Raw genomic sequence first — 22,776 nt, 5'->3', positions numbered from 1 at the left:
TAGCAACTAGGTGGTGATAGCTACTTATGGATTCCACTAACATTATTATTCCCACTGTTCTTGGGAAACACCATTAAACTTAACTTTTTAACATTATCAACTAGACTAAAAGGAAAATAAATTCTACAGAGTAAATATTCCAAGATCTCTGCTTTACATGTAATTAAATATTATGCATTTTTATATTATATTAACAGAAAACCACCAAAGACCAGTGGAAGAAACCACCTACTCTGGAGTGAGGCCCATCTGGGTTCAAATACCACTTTACCATGATGTGTGTGGCTACAACCCTGGGCCAATTACAGAGCCTCTCTGAACCTCCATGCCCTACCCTTTTAAATGGAGATAATAATGTATGCATTGTGGCCTTTCTGTGAAGCTCAAATGGCATAGTCTATATGAACCAGTATCAAATTCATGCTTCCTGTCTTCTCAGCAAAACACTAGAAATCTTCTCTCAACAGGCAGAGGTTGAATATATACCGAATGAATACTCGCTGTGGCTAGGCACCGTGTTAGAAGCATTAGGTAAACTACCTATCTGAAGCAAGGAAATTACACAAAGGTATGAACTTATAACCGATATTGTGTGAACCATGTTCAGTATTTACTAGAGTTATTTACTAGTCTCATTTGTAAAAGGCCTGAAAGAGTTTAATATTGCCATAATAGCACCCATTCATTAGAGGTTTGCTTTTTTTTTTTAATAATATGCTTTTCCCATTCCTAAAGCTAACATGCATAACTATGGGACCTAAGACAAAGTCATACTTAAGTTGTGGGTAAAATCAAATTGAATTTTTATACCATTAACAATTTCAGGTTTTGCATGTTGCAACTGAAAAAAAAAGAAAAGAAATAACATGTTTCTTAAACCCAGAAAAATACAAAGTATCTCTTGGAAGCCCCCAGTCTATACTTACTTTCTTTGCATCTCATTAGGGAATCAATACTATGGCCTGTTCTGCTGTACATGAACAATACAAAGAACCTTCACCCCTCTCACAGTACAACAAAATTATATACATAAATATGTGAGGACCAAGGGACTGTTTCCACGTTTGGAAACAGATTTATCAACGTGTGTCCTTACCTGGTAAATAGATTGCTGTGCCTTCCACTGACTCTTCATTAATGCCAATCAGGAAACTGGTTTCATTAGAAGTTTCCAGAGGGGGGAATGATGGTGTTGCAAGCTCAGTATTTAACTCTGTGGTGCTTAGTGTTGCCTGCTTATTAGAATCAAGCATCCTCGTCGGTACTTGCTGTTTGGGGGCCGCTACTGTGGAATCCTCCCCTCTGATCAAAGCTGCCTGTGTTTCAGGGTTTATTTCCAGAGAAGGGATGGTGGGCTGCTCAGAAGTCTGTGGGCTGGGCTGAGGCACCACAACTGCCTCGGCCCCATGCATCACAGAAGCAGAAGTAGAATGTGGCCGCAGTGTAGCACCTTCTAGCTTCCTTTCACTTGCAGCTGTGACAACAGTCTCAATACTGGGAAACACCTTGACTGTTTCCCCAGAAACCTGGACACTGGTTGTACTGTGAGAATTTTGAAAAATCTCAATTTCTTCTTGAGCAATTAGTTCTGTGGCAGAAGCCCCCGTTGGTTCTAATGGTTTAGGTTTATTTTCATCTTCTGAAGGCTCTGTGTCAAGAGATAAGGATGGAGGTTCAGTTATGTGAAAGTCTTCTTCACTCGAGGGTTTGAAAGTCACTTCAATGTTTGCAAGTTCTTCTGAGGGTACTGGGGGTGTGCTGGCATCTGTACTTGGCAGAGCACTTGGCTGGGGGTCCTCTGAGTGCTCAGAGTCTCCACTGCCTAAGTGGACACTGAGTGGAGGAGATGATGGTGTCTGAGAGAGCAGCTCTGCAAAAGCTGAAATCGTGGATGTGCCAATGGAATCTGGCAGACGGGCTCCTTCCATCACATCAGGTGCCTCTGTTAAACTCTGAGCCGTAAGGTAGGCAGTACCAATACTTACATAGGGGGTAGGATCTATCAGTGCCTCCTCAGCCCCAGAGGAGAACTCTGGTTGGAAAGAAGGACTTACATATTTCTTTTCTTCATCCTCATTCTGTGTCCTTTCCAAATAGCCCAACGTTGATATGACTTCACTTTGGTCTGCAATAGCTTGGCCATCAGACAAAGTGCTTGATTCAAAGATGTCCTCCAGGGTTTTGTCTTCAGTTTTTGACTCTGGATTAACTGTGGCAGACTTACTAGGAATGGGCAGAGATGTGGCTGTGGGAAGCAAAACGTCTAATTCTGTCTCTGAGCTAAGGATGGGGATCCCAGTTGTGAAGATAAAGCCTGTGTGATCTAATGGATTTCTGTCTTCAGGAGCCTTCGATTCAGGTGTTGCCTGAGTGTAATTAACCAGCAGAATATCACCGGAAGCCTCGAAGTTTTCCTCGGTTGAAGACAGGTTAACAGCTGCCTCGTACTTCTCTTGAACTTGAGCACTCTCTTCACTACTCTCAGGTGGCCCTGAGGGTGCTTCTGGATCCAAGTCCGTCTGCATTCCAAGGATGTCTTCATATATCGGTTTAGTGTGATCAATATCTATGATAGTATTTTTATCTGATGTGAGCTCAGGTAGAATTTCAAGGATGGTACTCTCTGTCATTGTCAATATTAAATCCTTGTCGTCTTTGTCCAGATCTATAATAATACTTTCAGTGGCTTTTCTTCTGTCGGGTTTCAACGTGGAATCCTTGAATCCCCCGAAATGGTCTTGGAAACTATCTGCGGCACCTTCTGTGGCCCTCTCATATGATGCTGTGCTTGCCAGTGTGCTGGCTGCCCCAGGAGAGCCTTCATTCTGCTCAGGATGGAGCGGCAGCACCATTGAAACTGTCGGGAATCCATCAACAGTAACAGCTTCAACACTTGGAACCTTGGGATGTTTTTCCAGGGGTCTGTCAGAAACAAATGTGGTGCTTCCTTGCCGAGTTGCCTGAGTCATTCCAGAAGCGTGGACTTCTGCATCAACTGCATCCAATTCCCCAGAACCTTCTCCAGAATGTTCATAAAACAGGTCAGATGGTTTCGGTGTTGATGTAACAAATCCTTTGGCCATTTCAAGATCATAAGTTCTAGCCAGAAAATCAGCGGAAGAGGTTGCTGTTTCTTTAGTTCCTGCTGTCAAAGAATTCTCGCTAGAGACTTGATCAGTCAGAGGCTGTGGTCTACTGGGCTGGATTTCTTCTGCCCTACCGTGTGTCTGATTTTGAGGATGTCCGGGGCCTGTGGAAAAAGTGAGAGGTGCCGTAAACGGCCCTTCTGTTCTGGCGTCACTTAAAATTTCTGGTGACGTTGTGCTGGATGCTGTCTCACCATCTTCAAAAACGCTGTCTGTTTTGGAAATGAGTGGTCTCACTTCATTTTCATTTGCTATATTTTCCATTCCCTCATAGTCTCCACTTGTATCATTTAAGATGCTGGTTTCTAAACTTTGTACTTGAGAAGTCGGGGGATATAATGTACTAAGGACTTGTTCTATTTCAGTAAAATTCACTGATCCTATAGTAGGCAAAACTTCTTCCCCAGATCCCAGTCCAGAGAATAAAAGATCTGTATCTGACTCTTTAATTATCGGGCTCGTAGCTTTGGGAAAGGGTTTTATACTTTCTTCCTCTTTGATGGTTGAACCTGCAATTACACTTTCAGCTGGTACTGATTCAGTCACTGAGGCAGTAGCTAAGAAAAAATGGGATTTTTCAGTAACTTCAGGGAGAGTCGTGTACAATGCCGAGCCCTTTGAATCTAGAGTTGGAGTGGACACGTCAGCTAAGGAAGTGACTTCCTCCTCCATTTTCTCATCAGTACTGTAAGTTTTCTTTGTTGTTAGTGCGAAATAACCTGTGGTTTGGAGTCCAGGTTCAGGAAATGTCTGTGAATCAAAAGTTGTTTGTTCTGGTGCAACAGAGCTTTGAAGGGGTTCAAAAGATTCTTGTTCTTGAGTCTTTTCCTCTGATACTATTTCGCTTCCATTTCCTTGCCTTACAGGGTTGACTTCTTGTCTAGGCCATGATTCATCTGGCTCCGCAGTTGGGGGAAAGTCCATTGAAACTGTGTGATTCTCTTTCACCCCCTCCTCTTTGGTTGAAGCTTTAGTACTCTCAGCTTCTGCTGTTGGCAAAATGGTGGATCTTTGATCAGTTTCATTGATAGCACCTTCTCCCAATCGTTGGTCAATAAACGGGGAATCTGTTCCAGAGGCTTTTCCCGCGGCACTGGGAAACACTTGGTCAACAGAGCTGCTTACTGAGAGCAATTGCTCACCCGAGCCCTCGGCAGAGGCTGTGAATTCTTCCCAAGGGAAGGCTGAGGTGCTGACCAAGGTGCTGCCAGGTTCTTCCGAGTCAGCAGTGTGGTTACTGAGGTCTGAGGTAGGTGTTACAGATGGTGACATCTGGGTGTCCTTAAATGCTGCATCCCCTGAACCTTCCATCATCACTATTTCTTCTTTTGTTATGGGATAAGATACTGTCGAGTATTCTCTGAAGTCACCACTGAAATCTTCCTCCAAAGGAAAATCTGTAGAAAAGCCCTTTATTTCTGCCCTGTGAGTTGGCTCTCCTGAGGTCTCTGAAACCAAGTTTTCCTTGGATGTTTGGCTTATAATTTCAGCAACCTCCCTGTCCACTGCAGTACTCAAGACTTGTTCGGTTGGCTCAAACGGGAATACAGTTTCCACATGTGGAGACCAAGTGCCAGCTGCTTCCTCTTCAGCTAGAATTTCAGGCTCTAAATTTAATGCAGGTGAAGAAACAGTGGTGGTTTCTGGGTCAAGAGCAGCTTCTCCGGACCCTTGCTCCATAAAGAGAGACACGGGGCTCCCTGGGACAGTAGGTGACCCTTCCAGAACCCCGGGTTGACTGCTAAGGCTGGGATCTGTGGTCTGTGCTGCCAAATTGTCTAAAACTTCTGTTTCTGTAAAGACAACAGTAGAACTTGTCGTTTCCCTTTCAGACTGTGTGGCTGTCATCGGGGACAGGAAACTCTTTCTAGGAGCAGCTGTTGAATCATCAGGCGGAGTGTCACTTGAGCTTTCTAATTCAGAGGGAGAAACAAACTGATCTGATCGCTGGGTAGGGGAATGTACCTCAGCTGTAGAAGCTGTACCTGTAGTTCCCGTCTCATCTTTCCTTGTTGTTTCCTCCAGAGGTGGACTGGAAACCCACTCATAAGTGTCTGTCTCCCTTACAAATTTGGTAGGCACTGCTGCAGAAACCTGTTCAGAAATTGAATATACAGTGGTTGCAGGAACATCCAAAAGGCTCTCCGTGATCATGATCTTGCTGGTGTCTAAAGTAACGAGGGAGTCTGTAGTATTTCTCTGTGATAAATCAGTTATCATGGCAAATATTTTATCTTTGTCTTCTTCTGCTTCCCCAGAGCCTTCCGGAATTGGAATTGAAGGACTTCCTGAGAACTCGACAGTGTGTCTAGGGGTTATTTCCACCCAGCTTTCTACTGTGGACAATGGCTCATCAGACTGTGGAGTCCCTGTTAAGATAAATGATGCGTCCTCTGAGACATGTGCTGATACAGAACTTGCAACTATACTTGGAGTATGTGTGGTAGAACTTTCTTCTGCCTCTTCACCAAATGTTCCTTCAGTAGCCCCTGAAAAGATGATTTTTTGAGATTCTTGGTCAATGGCAGCATCTCCTGAAGACTCTTCAGGAAACAGAGGTACCGATTCAGTATGTTCATGCGCCCGATGATCAAGTTCAGGACTTTTCTCTGTGACTGAGTCTGGCCCCTCAGTGGCTTCTCCCTCATGGATTGAGGCTGTGGGGAAAATATCAGGCTCACCACTTGAAAAAGGCTCTGCGGTTTCAGGGTAAATCTCGGGTCTCCACGTAATCTCAAGGGGCTCCGTCGTTTCTTTAGATTCGTTAGGTTGCATGGCAGTGGACAACCCAGCATGGGTGATTATAAACTGATGACTATCACTTTCACTGCTGTCTGAAAAATTTTGAGAAGGTGCAACACTTTCGAACTGGCCACGCCTAGCTTCTGCTGCTTCTGGGTCCTTGGGAACTGTGGTAACTACATGCTTCCCGTTTATGTACTGCACGGATGGGGTGGTCGTGACATCAGTGGCATTGGCACACTCCTCCTCTTCTTCATCCTCTTCACTGTGCAACATACCAAGTAACTCGGGTAAAATTTCAGCAATTAGATCGTGCTCTGGATCTGTTTCTTCACTACAAGGCTCATCTTCTTTAGATTCTGAATCTATTGGATGACCAATTACACTCAAATCACTCATTCGACCTGAAAAAAACAAAGAGTTTTCACAATACTTAAATAGAAGATTTGGCAGTGCACGATAGAAGAAATCGATAGCAAGGCTGGCTGATCACACTCTCACACAAAAAGAAGGATTCAAATCTGCTCACAGTAGGAGCAATCACCCTTCTACACATGGTTCTCAGTCTTCGCATTTGCTGTTTGATATTAACAACGGGAAAAATAAATCCAACTGTAGCAACAGGTCACAAAAGCTCTTCAATATGTTTAACAAAACCACATCCTTGAAACAAGGCACCAGGTACACACAGTATAATCATGAAATGGAGGAATTCATCTCTGTGCAAACTGGAAAAAAAAAATTTCAAGTTTAAGATCCCTTCACCAGATCATACAGAAAAAGTAACTGATTGCTGTCCTTCATGTCAGTGAACGTGAAGATGCCCTCTATTGAACAGGGAAATGAGAAGCGATTTCTTCTGGCCTCTTGTCATAATTTACCCTAGAGAAGACTGTTTTTAGAAAAGTCAAAGAGAGGTTTCTTTATAGCCCTTTCACAGTGTGATGACAATTCTGACCCAGTGCAACAGTAAGACAAGACTTAGCTGTATAATGGACTGCAGCCACATTCCATGCGCAAGGGCAGGAAGCTCTGAGGAGGAGGGGCTGCGGGTCTCCATGCAGGGCTGTCTCACAGAAAGCACCAGGAAAGAGGAGCCCTCCACACCTTTACAGCTTTATCTGTAATGAGAGGTGATCTGGACTGGGGCAATTGTCATTCTTTTCATTAACCTTTTCTCCAAAAGAAGTTCAGGAGTCACTTCTAAACATTAGAACTAGCATACCTGAAACAACACCTATCTCGGAACATTTCCTAGATTGTAGATTGCCACAGGGTACCAACCACTAAGCCCATCTGCCTTTCCTCTCTCCAGAAACCCACCAGCAAAGCTCCTCATCCGGACACCAGGAGGGGGACATTCTGCACCCTCATTTGCATCGGAGTGGAATTCAGTGGTCCTTGGAGAGGGTCCTGCACTGCAGATGTGCTAGTTTCAGGGTCACGGCAGCACAACAAGAGGTACCTGTGGGTGTTCTGACCCCAGGAGACACACAGAGAAGCTTGGAGGGTTGCCCGGTGTCTCACCCTCTGGTCCCAGGAACACTGTTGCAGATACAGCTTTCAGCCTAGCCCTGATCCATGCCACACATGCTTAGGTTGAACCTGAGAACTTACAGGAGGAATAATAATTACAGCAACGGAATCACTCCTGCCCCCTATTGGCAGGGAAATGGCTTCTGTTGTCAGAAGCCACTCTCCTTCACCCGTGAAAGGATCAACATCTAACATTTCTTCATGGCAAAAAAGAAAAACACTCTATTGAGACGGTAGCAATATTGTTTGTATTCTTTGCATGCGTGTGTGCTCAGCTGCTTCAGTCATGTCTGACTCTTTGCCATTGTATTCTCTGCATCAGCATAAATACAGAAGTATATGAACATCCAATAAAAACTCTACAGAGCTCCTTCTGTTTCTAACTACGGTTTGCTAATAAAAAAAAAAACTTTTATGGAACTAGAAGATATACTGTATTTACATTAATCCCTTTCACTGTGATAAAAACAAAAAAGAAAACTTGTTTCTCTGTATCCCATCTTCACTGTATTGTCACCATAAAATATCACTACTGTTTGTGTCAGAGTAGGCCACTCTTCCCTACTACACGTCCATCCTATTTAACATTCACACACTACAAAACATTCCTTTTATCTCCACTGAATACATTCAGCACTTCAAACATGTAAACAAAGTGGGATAGGTATTCAAATGAACAAAAAATACTGCTACCCTAAACAGAAATGTGATCAGTACATAACTCTGGCATATTACAAAAATATAAAACCCCACCTAGAGGGGTGGGATGGGGTGGAGATTGGAGGGAGGTTCAAGAGGGAGGGAATATATGTATTACCTATGGCTGATTCATGTTGATATATGGCAGAAATCAATACAATACTGTAAACCAATTATCCCCCAATTAAAAAAAAATAAACAACTAAAAAATAAATAAAACAGATGGCCAACAAGGACCTACTGTATAGCACAGGGCACTGTGCTCAATATTCTGTAATAATCTACATAGGGAAAGAATTTGAAAGAGAATTTACATATGTATATGTACAGCTGAATAACTTTGGTATATACCTGAAACTAACACAACATTGTAAATTAACTATAAACCAATATAAAATAAAAATTAAAAATTAAAAATATGTACTAATATAGATGATTTCTGCCACAGAAGTTATAGCTACTCCTAATTGCCAAACTCATAGAAATAACTAAATGCCTTACCTTTGTTTACAAAAAAGGCTAAGTTCATTTAATATTAGATCATAGAAGTTATTACTGTGATCTTATACTGTTTTATGGTGTATGTTTTAAAAGAAAACATCTTCAGATGATAAATACCTTTTAATATAGCTTGTGTTGAAGGCTACCTCTCACTAAGGAAAAAAGAATGTGAGAGAATATATATGCATATGCTTATATAGGTATATGAGAGAATGCATCTTTAAATGCCTTCTGTATAAATGAATCTTTTGAAATATCACATCTATAACCTTATCTAATCACTAAATCAAGTAATCTCATTGTTAATACTATTTGAATACAGTTGAGTGAAAGTGTGTTAGTTGCTCAGTCGTGTCCGACTCTTTGCAACCCCATGAACTACAGCCCACAAGGCTCCTCTGTCCATGGAGTTCTTCTCAAGGTGAGAATACTGGAGTGGGTTACCATTTCCTTCTCCAGGGGATCTTCCCGACCCAGGCACTGAACCCAGATCTCCTGTGCTACAGGTAAATTCTTTACCGTCTGAGCTACCATGAAGCTACACTCAGATAAACGATTCTGTGAAACTTTGTAGAATTTAACAGGAACTTCAAAAATATGCCAATTTTAAATTGCTTATAGTGTCATTTAGCATATCACCCCTTTCATTAGGTTTCATTAGGTATAAATATCATGAAGTGAAGTGAAGTCGCTCAGTCGTGTCTGACTCTCTGCGACCTATGGACTGTAGCCCACAAGGCTCCTCTGTCCATGGGATTCTCCAGGCAAGAATACTGGAGTGGGTTGCCATTTCCTTCTCCAAGGGATTTTCCCGGCCCAGGGACTGAACCCAGGTCTCCCAGATTGCAGGCAGATGCTTTAACCTCTGTGCCAACAGAGAAGCCCCTAAATATCAGGAGAACTCATTAGTAAAAATGATCACATATACAGTCTAAATTTCCACAGCACCTTGCACTTAAATACAGAAAGAATTTCAATAAGAAGCATAGGTGTGTCAAGCATATAAAAAAAAAAATCCCCATCACATTTTGTACCTTTGTATAAGCAGTAGAGATTAAACTAACTACTCAGCCAAGCTTCTCCAGCCAAACACAAGGATAAATAAGGAAATAACTGCTTGATAGTCTTTATTTATAAACTCCTAGGCTGGGAATAGGGTAAAAATATTCAATGTTATTATAGATTTGTATGATATTCTAAATAAATTCCTTACTTTTTAGAAAAACAAAATGGATATAAACATATCCCATGAACTTCTTAGTGAATAATTACAGATAGCGGTTCCATTAAGTATGATGTTGGTAGCTCTAAAAACAAGTGGGATGGAAAAAAGCAGAAAGAAGACACAGAGGCCTGTCAGTTTGTCAAATGTCAGCATGTCAAAGGAACTGACACTGATGCTCAATTACATGTTTTACAAAGGGAAAGAATAATTTAAAATAAAATGCTTTCCTAGCAAAGAAAACAAAGAACTCATTGTAAATCAACAATTTTTATAATAATTTCATTGTCTATCAACTCATTAAGTCTATTTAATTCAATTAATTAAACTCCTTGACATTCACTTTATGTTCTCTAATTGCAGTTCAATGAACAGAGTATAATATTCTTTTAGCCCATTTTCCACTTGGATAAGGAACCCTGACATTTCTCATTGCTCATAACTCTGAGGACTCCCTTAGCATTTTAGACCAGCATATTAGAATATTTTACCAAAAGACTCAACTGTTAGATGCAATTTATTCCATTTTCTAACCTAAATAAATACCACAGTACTTCAATCACAGCCATATAGTTCACAACACAGCTCAGCATCGTACTGGTTTTTGCATGCAAAATTAAATTAATTCCCACAACTATGCATGGCACCCAAAAATGCAGTATCCCCAAGACCAACTGATTGCACAAAATTTACTAAATACCTATTCTCTATGAGACTATATGGCAGGCTCATATTTACCAACTTTACAGAAACCTACGGCCTCCAAGGGTGTCTTCCAAATCTTTCTCTTTCTCTCTGAAACAAGTCCTCTTGCCAATAGGTTAGAGAAATGACCTTCCTATAACTCTTTTTTGCAAAGGACACTTTTTGATTGTACGTAATGCAAATGTACCAATCATTACATTTAAATTAGAATTCCTTTTTCCACCTGCCTTCCAAGTACCTGATCTGCCTTGCCTCAGAATGGCAGAAAATACAGAAATACTCAAGTAATTTCTTCTTATGCTTCTCATTGTTCTTTGAAGCTGGCACTGACCAAAGGACTATCCGTGCATCATAATAAACAGTGATTGAGGAGATACATTTCAAAAAGTGCTCATTGAATATGAGGACTGTAAAAATGCTCCATTTGACAAGAATTCTTAAACAAAGATATGACATGTGACATGAAATTATTTGGTTTTCTTTTCTGAAAGGAATCTTCTCACAATTAACTTATCAGTGAAAAGTGAAAGCAGTCACTCAGTCGTGTCTGACTCTTTGCTACCCCATGGATTGTAGCCCACCAGGCTCCTCTATCCATGGGATTTTCCAGGCAAGAATACTGGGTGGATTGCCATTTCATTCTTCAGAGGATCTTCCTGACCCAGGGATTGAACCCAGGTCTCCCGCATTGCAGGCAGACACTTTACCATCTGAGCCACCAGGGAAGTCTTAATAACTTATAGTATTTATTATTAAAATGAGTTGTGTTCCAAATCGTTTCTTCTGATTTCTTAATATTGGTTCAAGGGTGTGGAAAATATTCATTGCCCAGGGCTTTGAAGATAGTTTTTTTGGCCAACAGATTCTCTACAGATGAATCTACATTTTATTCTTAGCATGGCAAACTTGTTTTCATACTTTTAAAATGTCAGGAAGGGCTTCCCTGGTGGCTCAGTGGTAAAGAATCCACCTGCCAAAGCCAGAGACACGGGTTCAATCCCTGACCCAGGAAGATCCCACCTGCTGAGGCGCAACTAAGCCCGTGCACCACCACTATTGAGCCTGAGTTCCAGAGCCTGGAAGCCGCAGCTACTGAAGGCTGTGAGCCCTAGAGCTCATGCTCTGCATCAGGAGGGCCACTGCAACGAGAAGCCCAGATACGGCAGCTGGAGAGTAGTCCCCACTCACCGCAGCTAGAGAAAAAGCCTGCGCAGCAACAGACCCAGCACAGCCAAACACAAACAAACAAATAAATAAATATTTTTGGGTAAAAGTCACAAAATCTACTTGGGACAGACAAGTGAATTCACTTCTGCCACCGCCCCCTCCATCTCACCCATATTCCAATTCGCTCCTCTTTATTTAGTTTCTGAAGTTACTTCTTCATCCCCCTTTCTTGCCACCACCCTCACCCACCACACGTATTATGAGAGTTGCCAGAGCTATAATTATTGCAAACCAGAAAAGTTTCTTTGTAGGGTGTGTGACCGGCTTGGGGTGGAGGGGAGTAGGGAACACCTGTGTTTCTGTGAAAGCAAGTATTTCATCATGAAATTGTGATCTGCTCTATTCTGTACTAACAGTGCAACCTCATGGAATAATTAATGACCCCAGCTCTTAGGTGAACAAATTCTTACAAAAGAGGACTCTATTTTAGAATTTTATTCTAAGGGTGATATAACTTTTATTTGGACTGCAAGAGTCAAACCGCAGAACTCTACACAGCATATGTATAATCTTTTCTCTGTTTCTATGAACGTATTTTAACAGCTTGAATATACCATGCTAGTAGGTTTTTTTAATGGCATTTCACAAAAAGCTTTATTGCTAGCTGACCTCAAATTACTCATCAAGTATACTGAAGTACTTAATGGCAAAATTTTGTAGACATAGCACAAGTCTTACAATCACACTGTTAGCAGACACAAAACATAGTTGCTAAGATGCAGAGGCAGCTGGCTAAAGTCCATGCTTTCTATAGGGAACTCTACAATTTAAGAGCTTTTAATTAAATATAAGTATATACCAATCCACTCAGTGGAGAAATATTAGGATCACATTTCTCTATTAAAATAGATTTCACTTTAATGTGTGGATAAAAAAGATTTTTTTTCCTTATTTAAAAAATACAATAGACAGCCATACTGAAGTACTTGAGAAGCACTTATAGAATTTAAATAGAGAAAACTTGAAGTTGTCTAAGATATTTAAGCTTTCTGACACATACCTATGAATCTAATATATCCAGACATAAGCAAATGCTTCAATTTCATTCACCATTGATATATTCTTAACTAAAATGAAATGCTAGCTGCCACCTTGTAAAGCAAGGAAGACTACCTAATCTGCCTTTCCACTAGGTTTTCTCAGATGTTCCAAATTTCCCAACATTTTCAAAATCTGAGACACTAAAAATGGTGCCAACTCAGGATGTTGAAAAAATAAATGACGTTAGTGATCAAGATATAAATATCTTCCCCAAATCTTGTCACTTGTTTTCATATGCTTAAATTACTTTAATAATTGAAAATCACAGGATATTTAGATCAACATCCAATGCCTCCAGAGGTAAGAGATTAAAGTAGAGGGGAGATCAAGATTGGATTCTGTGACCCGTGTCTCCCTGTTAGCTCTGCTAGCCAAGGCTGATTTGGTGTACCACCCATGCATGCTATTGGACACTGACAGCTCCTGCTTGCTGAGAAAGGAGCTCAATATTTCTCAATTCATGAATTTTACACCCAGAAAGTGCAATAAACAATATAAGCGTTTCTGATGGCCTCACTTTTGAGGCAGACATGTTATGGGGATGATAAATGGGAATCATCTCTTTTCCCAGCTTCAGATAATCCTCTAATAATGCTGTTCTTTCAAGTGGAAAGAATGTGTTTAGATACAGTCATCTGCTCTAAGTGCGCTTAAGGAGTTACCACTGAGTGTGGGCTTTTCTTGCTTATAGAAGAGGCCCAAGGGACTCCCTAACTTCCAATTTTTAAAGGGTAAGGGCTTTCCTGGAGAGCTTAATCAAGTAATTTTGGGCCCTTCAAGCATTTTTGAGCAGTAAGATAAAGAGCTGCATGAAAAAGAAGGCAGGTTATTTCAGTTTGTAAATGTTTCCTTGAAAGCAGAGCAAATGACAAAAGCCAATTATTGGGCAGTACTTACTTTTCTTAATAGGGGCTTTCCTGGTAGCTCAGACGGTAAAGTGTCTGCCTACAATGCGGGAGACCCAGGTTCGATCCCAGGGTTGGAAAGATCCCCTGGAGAAGGAAATGGCAACCCACTCCAGTATTCTTGCCTGGAAAATCCCATGGATAGAGGAGCCTGGGAGGCTACAGTCCATGGGGTCACAAAAAGTCAGACACGATTAAGTGACTTCACTTACTTTTCTTATCTTTTTCACGTTAGTTTCCCGAGAGTGTCAAAACTTTTCATAGATAGATAGATGACAGATAATGACTAGATGCCCAACACCAGAAAAACACTTTGGCCAAAATCAAGGATTCAAAATGTAGGTAAAACACTCTGACATGAGTAAAACACATGCCCCTCATATATATGTGTGTGTGTGTGCATGTGTTTATCTCGATACTTCCTTCTAAGCTCTCAAATTACAGCTACTAAACTGAACTTTACCAAACATCATTTTGTTTTCATTACAACACTCCCTTCTTCAAAAGTTACCTCTTCCAACCGACCTCTTCAATAGCATGTTCAAACTGCTCCATCGCTGTCCTCACATTTATCCTCATCCTCTCATTCTTTGTTCTCATTCTCTGCATCTCTGAGTTGGATGCAGAGAAATCTATGCCCCCATCTCAATATTCTCCTCATTCCCAACTCACACTTCTATTCAACAAGAATCCTCCTGCCCCGACCTTGGAATGCTTCATAAACCCTCCTTGGAGCTTCACTCCTGCATTTATGAACAATCCATCTGAAGTCTTCATTCCTCCCGTCTGTCTTCAGTAAAACTCCTCAGCCCAAACTGGTTGTGTCTTTCATCTGTATGCCATAGGACTTAAGTCATATTGTTTCTTATTTATAAATTCCCTAGTGGTTATTATAGACTTGTCTCAGCTTCCTTACTAACTTCTATGTTCCATAAAGTGAAAGGATCTTTTAAACATGTACTGCTACTGCTGCTACTGCTAAGTTGCTTCAGTCGTGTCCGACTCTGTGTGACCCCATAGACAGCAGCCCACCAGGCTCCCCCGTCCTCGGGATTCCCCAGGCAAGAACACTGGAGTGGGTTGCCATTTCCTTCTCCAATGCATGAAAGTGAAAAGTGAAAGTGAAGTCGCTCAGTCGTGTCCGACTCTTAGCAACCCCATGGACTGCAGCCTCCCAGGCTCCTCCATCCATGGGATTTTCCAGACAAGAGTACTGCAGGCTCTCCTTATTCTAGCCACTTAGCTTCTCTTTGGGAATTTAGTTGAAAGAATGTCTACATAGTTATTTATCATCAAGAATGGAAACGTTTACATTTACTACTTTGACACTTTCTTTTAAATATCTGCATTTTTTCTGGTCCTGAAGAAACTGTTTTTTGGCTGCAATAATAGCTCAAATTCTGAGACACAACTGAAAGAAACACAGATTATGCAAATATTAAAGACTTCTATGGCTATGAAAGTCAGATAATCTAAGTGGGCAGGCATAGTCTCAATGTTATTTTTTATAATTCTTTTCCTTTCCAAATATAGAATCCATATAGGTTTATCTCAGGGCAATACTCACTATTTTTTTCAAGTGGAAATATATAATGAACATATTCACTTTGTCAGTATAGTCAAAAGAATCCTTAAGCCATGAGCATATGTATTTCCTTTTAATTTCCATGCTGATAGAGAGAAAGTAATATGGGTATGGCAGTGTGAGGCATGCAGGTCCATGTAATTCAAGATACATTTTCCATGATCACTTTTGATTCAATTACAATTACTCTGAAATGTTAAAAAAACATATGTTTCAGTTATAGTTAATTCTATTTTCTTCCTTCCTTACAGATGCCAAGGTTCATTTAACATGTGTGAGAAAAGCTACTCTTCCCAAAATGTGATAAAGGCCAGCATTTCATTTAGGGGAGACTAAATTAAACTTTTTTTTTTTTCCCTCCTTAAAACTGGTAAAATAAAACTTAAACTTGCAGAGGTTTAAAGCAGCCCCTTCCCCAGGTATATGTCTATATTTCAACCCCTGTCTGAAGGTCAGAAAGCCTTTACTTAACTGTAGGGTTCAACATTCTCCAGGAATAAAGACTGCATGCATTAAAAAATACAGACATCTAATACTAAAAAAAGAAGGCAAATTTAAGAAAAGAAACAAAAAATATGAAGGCCTGGGTCCCACCACTAGAATTCAGATTCAAGTTGTCTAGTGGGGGGTGGGGGAGTGGATATTTTTATATGGAGGCTCCCTGGTGATTCTGATATAAAGCCAAGGTTGAGAAGCAACATGAGCAGAATTTGTGCACTGGGAGATTTCCTGAGGCTCCTTCAAACCTCTGCACAGAATGGCATCACTGTCGGTCAGCTGCTGACACCTGGTTGGTGCTGTCCTGCAGCCTCCTGGGCAACATGGATGGCTGCTCAGCAAGAGGATGAATGCCCAGAGTTTCCTGTGAGGCTGATTCTGAGACTTTGTCTGTTATAGTGACTTACTTCATTGTTGCTGTTGTTGTTTAGTCGCTCAGTTGTGTCCAACTCTGTGACCCCAAGGACTGTAGCAAGCCAGGCTTCCTTGTCTTTCACTGTCTTTTGGAGTCTGCTCAAACTCACACCCATATTACCTCTATTTTTCTTTTTATTAAAGCAAGCAACTAGCTTTTATTGTATACTCCTCTTGCTTTTTGATTATTTCAAGTTGCCTTCCCAACTAAGCTACGGATGACATTATTTTCCTTTCCCTAGCCCTGGTGGCTCAGACGGTAAAGCATCTGCCTGCAATGCGGGAGACCCGGGTTTGATACCTGGCTCAGGAAGATCCCCTGGAGATCCTTCTCCAGGGGGAGAAGGATGGCAACCCACTCCAGGACTCTTGCCTGGAAAATTCCATGGACGGAGGAGCCTGGTGGGCTATACAGTCCATGGGGTCACAGAGTTGGACATGACTGAGTGATTTCAATTCACTTCAGCCACAGAGTAGCTTGATTGAATGGCTTTATTTCAACAAGCCTTTAAAATACTCCCTGGGAATAAGTGTGAAGAGATGGGCAGAGAATGTTTTATCTTCAGAGAGTGAAATGGCTCCCTTAGAAAGCAGAGCAAGGTAAGATCACAACGTAATAAAAGATGGTAACTATAGTATATCCCATTGTACTCTACAGAAGCATGCATTGGTGTGTTTTCTTTTCCCTTTCTCAAGTTAGAGAAACTCAAACCTACTCCAAACAGCTCACGGCCAAAGAAACTAACTCACCCTGTGAGATGCCAGGAATACTGTGGTGTAAAATGAAAAGATGAAGTCACTGGAAGTCAGACAAGGTAGTGTATACCGATTACATACTAGGGGCAAGCAGGTCTAGGTACATAATATGTCAAGCTTTCATAGACACAGATGTTGAAGTACAATTAAACTTTCCCTCTCACTCAAGGGATTCTTTCTTTCCAGTTTCAAATCTCCTACTTTAACTTATCTATGGAAAAAATTTTTTATACATTATCACAATAATTCTAGCAAGTATTTAGAAGGTTTGCCATAATTTATCCTCCTCCTCCAAATCAAACCACTCCTTTTGAGAATAATTATAGCTTTCATGCCATTAGATCAGGGTTTCCTTCTTGATTCACACTCAAAAGGTCTGAATATTGGCATATCCCTCTAAGGAACACAGTTTCTCATGCAATAGGTGCTGAATTGTCCACACAATACCCTAGGTTGAAACAATATTTTACAATTTCCATTGCCTCAGTTGTGTTGTAAAAAAATCAAAGTACTTCCATTCAAATGAAAAAAAAAATACAACAGTTTTCACTAAAAAATATTCCCCTGCCCCCTCAACCAGAGCCCCATTCTTGGAATCTATCAATAAAGTCACTTATTAACCAGCTTTTTTTTTTTTTTAATGTGACAAACTGGCCTCACTGAGGTTCAATGTAACAAATTTTGCAAATACATTTTAAAACTGACAAACACAGATAATGCACTTAAATTATTTTTTCATTTTACCTCATTAAAATGAAACCTTTACAAAGCATTTCTTTTTCTGCCTCTTTTATCCCTTTGCTCCTCTCACCACATGTCTCTCCCCTTAGCTACACCCCTCCCCTCCAAAAGTTCTGAACACTGTCTGGGCCTGTGAATACATTTTTTATTCACTGCACAAATGAATGATCTAAGAGCTATTAAGAAAGAAGAATGTAATCCCTGTGTAGTGAACTAGGGGGTTTCCTTGACAACAACAAAAAGACAGCAGGAAATGCCCATGTTTTCTATGAATATGCAAGAAGAGGCCTGGCCCAGCACCTGGAAAAATTTATAAAGAATTTGTGAAAAGATCTTTTCTTTGAAAAAAATTAAACTTGCAATCATCAAAAATCACCAGTCCAATTTTCACACGTGAAAAAGAGCAGAAAGCTAATGAGTTCTACATGTTGATAGTACAGAATCAATACTATAACTATATTTACAATTTAAATAAGGGCTGCAGCTGCTTCTGATTTGCACCCAAAATGGCATCACCCTAGACAAACACAATCCATAGATGATTAAAATTTTAACAAGCTCTTGCAGTCAGATAGATACTAGAGTATAATTATATTTGCCTTGCTGTGGTATAAATCATCTCAAATTTTAAGGAAATTGCCTTTTTAACATATTTAATACAAAACAATCTACATTTTCCGACATTTAGATGTTCACAATGAAACAACTGCCGTAACTGAGAGGCGATTCGTTTCTACTACGTCATTGCCATGTGCAAGGCCCCTGTGCTGGGTGCTTTATAGGCACTTAGGAGGTTTTAACATGTGACGTGCCTGCCACCATGTCTTGCACATCATCACCAGAGATCCCCTTCTCTTTTAAGTAATCTGGTGAGTTTGTAGTATTAGCACATCGGAGAAGGCAGTGGCACCCCACTCCAGTACTCTTGCCTGGAAAATCCCATGGATGGGGGAGCCTGGTGGGCTGCCCTCTATGGGATCACAGAGAGTCAGACACGACTGAAGCGACTTAGCAGCTGCAGGAGTATTAACACATATGTTTACTATTATAACAAATGAGGCCTGTGGCAATCAAGCAATTTACCCAAGATCAAATAGGTGGCAGATAACAATGTTGACCATGAACCCAAGTCTGTTTCCAAAGGCTCTTTCCACTCCATCGAACTGTATCCCATGGATCAAATCAACTACCTATCCATGGACATTCAGAATATCAGAGTTTGCTTCAAAAACCCAGTTCTAGTATAGTATGTAGTGAATGGCAATTATTTGACTATTTGTTGGATACATGTATATTAATATACTTGGATACATACATATATGTATAGCTCAGTTGGTAAAGAATCCACCTGCAATGCAGTGAGAGCTGGGTTCAATCCCTGGGTTGGGAAGATCCTCATATGTGTGCGTGTATATGTGTGTGTGTACATATATATATACACACAGTCATCTTTTGTTACATAATCCGTGTGCTTTGGGAAAAAAAGAGTATGTATCAGAATTTAGGAACTATTCTTTCTATACAATAATCACTACTACATCCATTTTACTGGCAAAAAATTCTGACAGAAAATTTAAGAAATTCCTGGGTCCACATGGTCAGGAATCAAAGGAAAGACAGATTGTAGCTTCCCCAACTTACATCACCTGCTTCTGTAATACTGCTAATTCAAATTGCATTTGAATTAAGATATTATAAAACTTTAAATCACCTTTTAGGGTATGCAGCCCACTCTAAAATGTAGTTTTATGACATTTAATTTTACAAATGTGAATTAAGATATTATAAAACTTTAAATCACCTTTTAGGGTATGCAGCCCACTCTAAAATGTAGTTTTATGTCATTTAATTTTACAAATGTGTAATTCTGAACCATGATACATCATGGGACGTGTTTTGAAAAGCTAAATGTACTTAACTTACAGATGATGTCATCTTTATCAAAATGTATCAATCACTGAAAAATAGGAAAATGTGAGAGAACACTCCTTCCTGAGGAAGTTGCCTGAAGTTTCCATGAATCTGTACAGGCTTCCAGGTGAATCCTAAGAAGGCATTCATCTTCTGAATCAGGGGTGCCACTCTGTCATTTGAGCCCTGTCTAGAAAAATGCCTGATAGTACTTGGGGCTCCTTGGCCCAACTGGTGAGTCTCTGTTGTGAAGCAATAGGTTAATAATGAGTTTTCAGTCGTTTGTTTTTTATCTTACCCTTCCAACAAGAACCAGATTATATTTCATTCTTCTCATGAAATATTTTCTGATTCCCCTGCCTTCATTGATTTCTTCTTTGTTGATATTATCTGCCATTTAGTCAGTAGCTCATACCTAGTGTGTAATTATGCATTTCTGTACTGTTAATTACATTTGACTATGTGAATATAGGCTCCTCAAAAGCATTTAAAGGCTTTGGGAGCAGGGCCTATGGTTTACAGTTATTTTGTGTCCCTTTTGATTCTGTTAAAGAACAAAGCATGTTGTAGCTTTACCTGAGGATAACCCTTGACTGACTACCCTGCTAGAAGGCAGTGTGCACCTTTCTCTCAAGGTCACTGCTAATGACAACAAGTGGTATTTGTCTTTGGCTGATGCCCCACCTCAACAGCAGCTTAGATACTGGCAACTTGTAATTGCAAGTGCCATTTTCAGAAAGAATAGGCTTCTTCATGTTAAGAAGACAACAAAGTTCCTTTTACCCATCTACAGGACATCTCTTTTATTAGAAAGCCCCAACCTGTGAGAAGTATGATTTTAATGTCTTCAAGATTTTCTTGAGATTAGTGGGTTAATAAAATATTTATAGAGCATTTAAAAGTTTGAGATTCTATGTGTTCTGTATTGTGTCTTATGTGAGTGTATGTGTTATACATACAAAACATTTCACTTAGAAGGACTTGGTAAAAAGCTAAGCTTTGATCTGTAGTGTAGTGTTAAGCTCATTAATAATTTAAAAATATTAAGGCCAATTCTTTTTTTTCCTACTATAGAAATGAAGGGAAAAGAGACAGTCTCTTCTTTTTTTCATTATTTTGCCAATAGAAGAATTCAGTCCTTTTCTAGACAGCCAAGGAGGAATGAGGGAAGCCATCCTAATTCCCTGCAGGGGAAAAAAAAACATGTGCTTCTCTGGCAGGGAGCCACAGCTGGAGCCCAGCAAAGGGAACCACTCAAGTGTGTAGACACCCGCCCCATCCACTTTCGGGGATGTGCTCCAACATTCTGCAGGGGAGAAACAGCCCAGACCCAGAGCTGCTGGTTTCAGCATGCTGTTCTCCTGCCAGAGCAGGTATCTGAATAGCATACACAGAGCCCCTTATTAGCAGCAAACGAAATCTAAGCCATCTCCTCTTAAACCAACAGAATGCCAATGAGAAGCCAGTCTTTCCAGCGCCTATGTTCTTTCAGAAACTGACAGACAGAGCAGCACCTGAGCCAACAGGGAGTCATTATTCCTGTGAGTTCATCAGGGGAGAGAACTGCCTCACTGCAAAAATGCTCCAGGGAGTGCCAAGACTCAGACTAGTACCAAAGTGGCAGGCCCAGTGTGCCTCTGTCTGCCATCTGCCACACTTCCCCTAGATACCTCACAAATTACCTCTGAAGTTTAAACATGATAAAATATATAAAGAGTGGTCTGAAAATATCAAGCTCTAAGTGCACGCTTGATGATTTTGCCCTGCACATACTCTGAAATATAATTATATATAATTTTGATTACATATAGCTATCAATAAGATTAAAGTTAGATTTGCTTAATTTGTTTTATTCAGAATCATGTGGGTAAATGTTCAAAGGTAAATGTTAATCATGTGTATCATTATAGTGAGACATATACATACATGTAGTGAAACTGTGTGTGCTTGTTGCTCAGTCGTGTCCAACTCTTTGCCACCCCACAGACTGCAGCCAGCCAGGCTCCTCTGTCCATGGAATTCTCCAGGCAACAATACTAGAGTGGGTAGCCATTCCCTTCTCCAGGGGATCGTCCCTACCCAGGAATCGAACCCATGTCTCCTGCACCACAGGCTGATTCTTCACCATCTGAGCCACAAGGAAAGCCCATACAGTGAGAGACTAACTTAAAAAATGTTTTTACTTAAAAAATATACATATATAAATTCATTCAGAAATGAGTAAATTTTTTGCTGCTCTATTCTGAATTACCCACATGATCTCATTCTCTTTCTAGCTGTGTTCTAAGGTACATGTTACTTTAGAAACTACCTCTGGGGATGAGAGAGGGGTCCCAAGAAAGTGGGACTCCTAATATCCTCTCCTCAAACACTAACCAGAACAGCCACTCTTTCATGCGCTCAAAATATGGAAGCCCAAGAAAGGAATCTGATCCTATAATTAACAATCTGAAAGTAGTTCTACATAATAAATTCTATAAAAATGTGATTAAAAAATTATATACGGTTATCTTGAGTAACATTACTTTTTAAAAACTGATAAATGTGCTTTCAATGGTATAAATATTGGCATTTAGCCAGATATCTCTTGTACTCAGAGCTAATGATCCTTATTCCTTACGCTCTCCTCAACAGCATCATATTCAGAAAATAAATATTTAGCTCTATGTACATTTCTCAAATATACAAACAAAAATGCAGATGGGATTAATCATGGGAATTATTTCTGAATGATGTAAGCAATCAGTTCAGTTCAGTTCAGTCGCTCAGTCGTGTCCGACTCTTTGCGACCAATAAAGTACCATAATTCTCAACAAGGAAACAGAGCAAAAGAAACTCTAATCTAGAGGCCAAAATTATTTTTCTCAAAACTTCATTAATCATTAATGCCATTTCATTAATAATTTCATCAATATTTTCTATTTATCATTTTAGTTTCATATTGGCTTAATACCTGTCTTACACTTAGACTGGATAGCTAGAAATGATAAAACTAGCAAAAAAGAACACCTAACCAGCAAATAATACAAGCAAGTCTGACAAGTAATAGGCAGTATACATGAATTTGTTTTAAAAAAACTAATGTCACTTATTTTAATGTTATAACCGTAAGCATTTGCCTAATAAGGTTTACAGTCAATATCTGTA

General features: G+C 40.2%; 1 protein-coding gene across 2 annotated transcripts in view; it reads right to left on the bottom strand.

Moving 5' to 3' along the window:
- Positions 1-22,776, bottom strand: part of VCAN (versican) — a 119,800-nt gene that overhangs the window by 41,273 nt on the left and 55,751 nt on the right. For both annotated transcript variants that reach the window (XM_052642748.1, XM_052642749.1), the window contains one exon: positions 1,097-6,292. In XM_052642748.1, the coding sequence (XP_052498708.1) occupies positions 1,097-6,292 (5,196 nt within the window). The remainder of the gene's footprint in view (positions 1-1,096; positions 6,293-22,776) is intronic.

Source organism: Budorcas taxicolor, chromosome 7, assembly GCF_023091745.1.
Source record: "Budorcas taxicolor isolate Tak-1 chromosome 7, Takin1.1, whole genome shotgun sequence".
NCBI lineage: Eukaryota > Metazoa > Chordata > Mammalia > Artiodactyla > Bovidae > Budorcas > Budorcas taxicolor.
The sequence above is the reverse complement of the archived record's forward strand: the minus strand, read 5'-3'. Positions and strand labels throughout refer to the sequence as shown.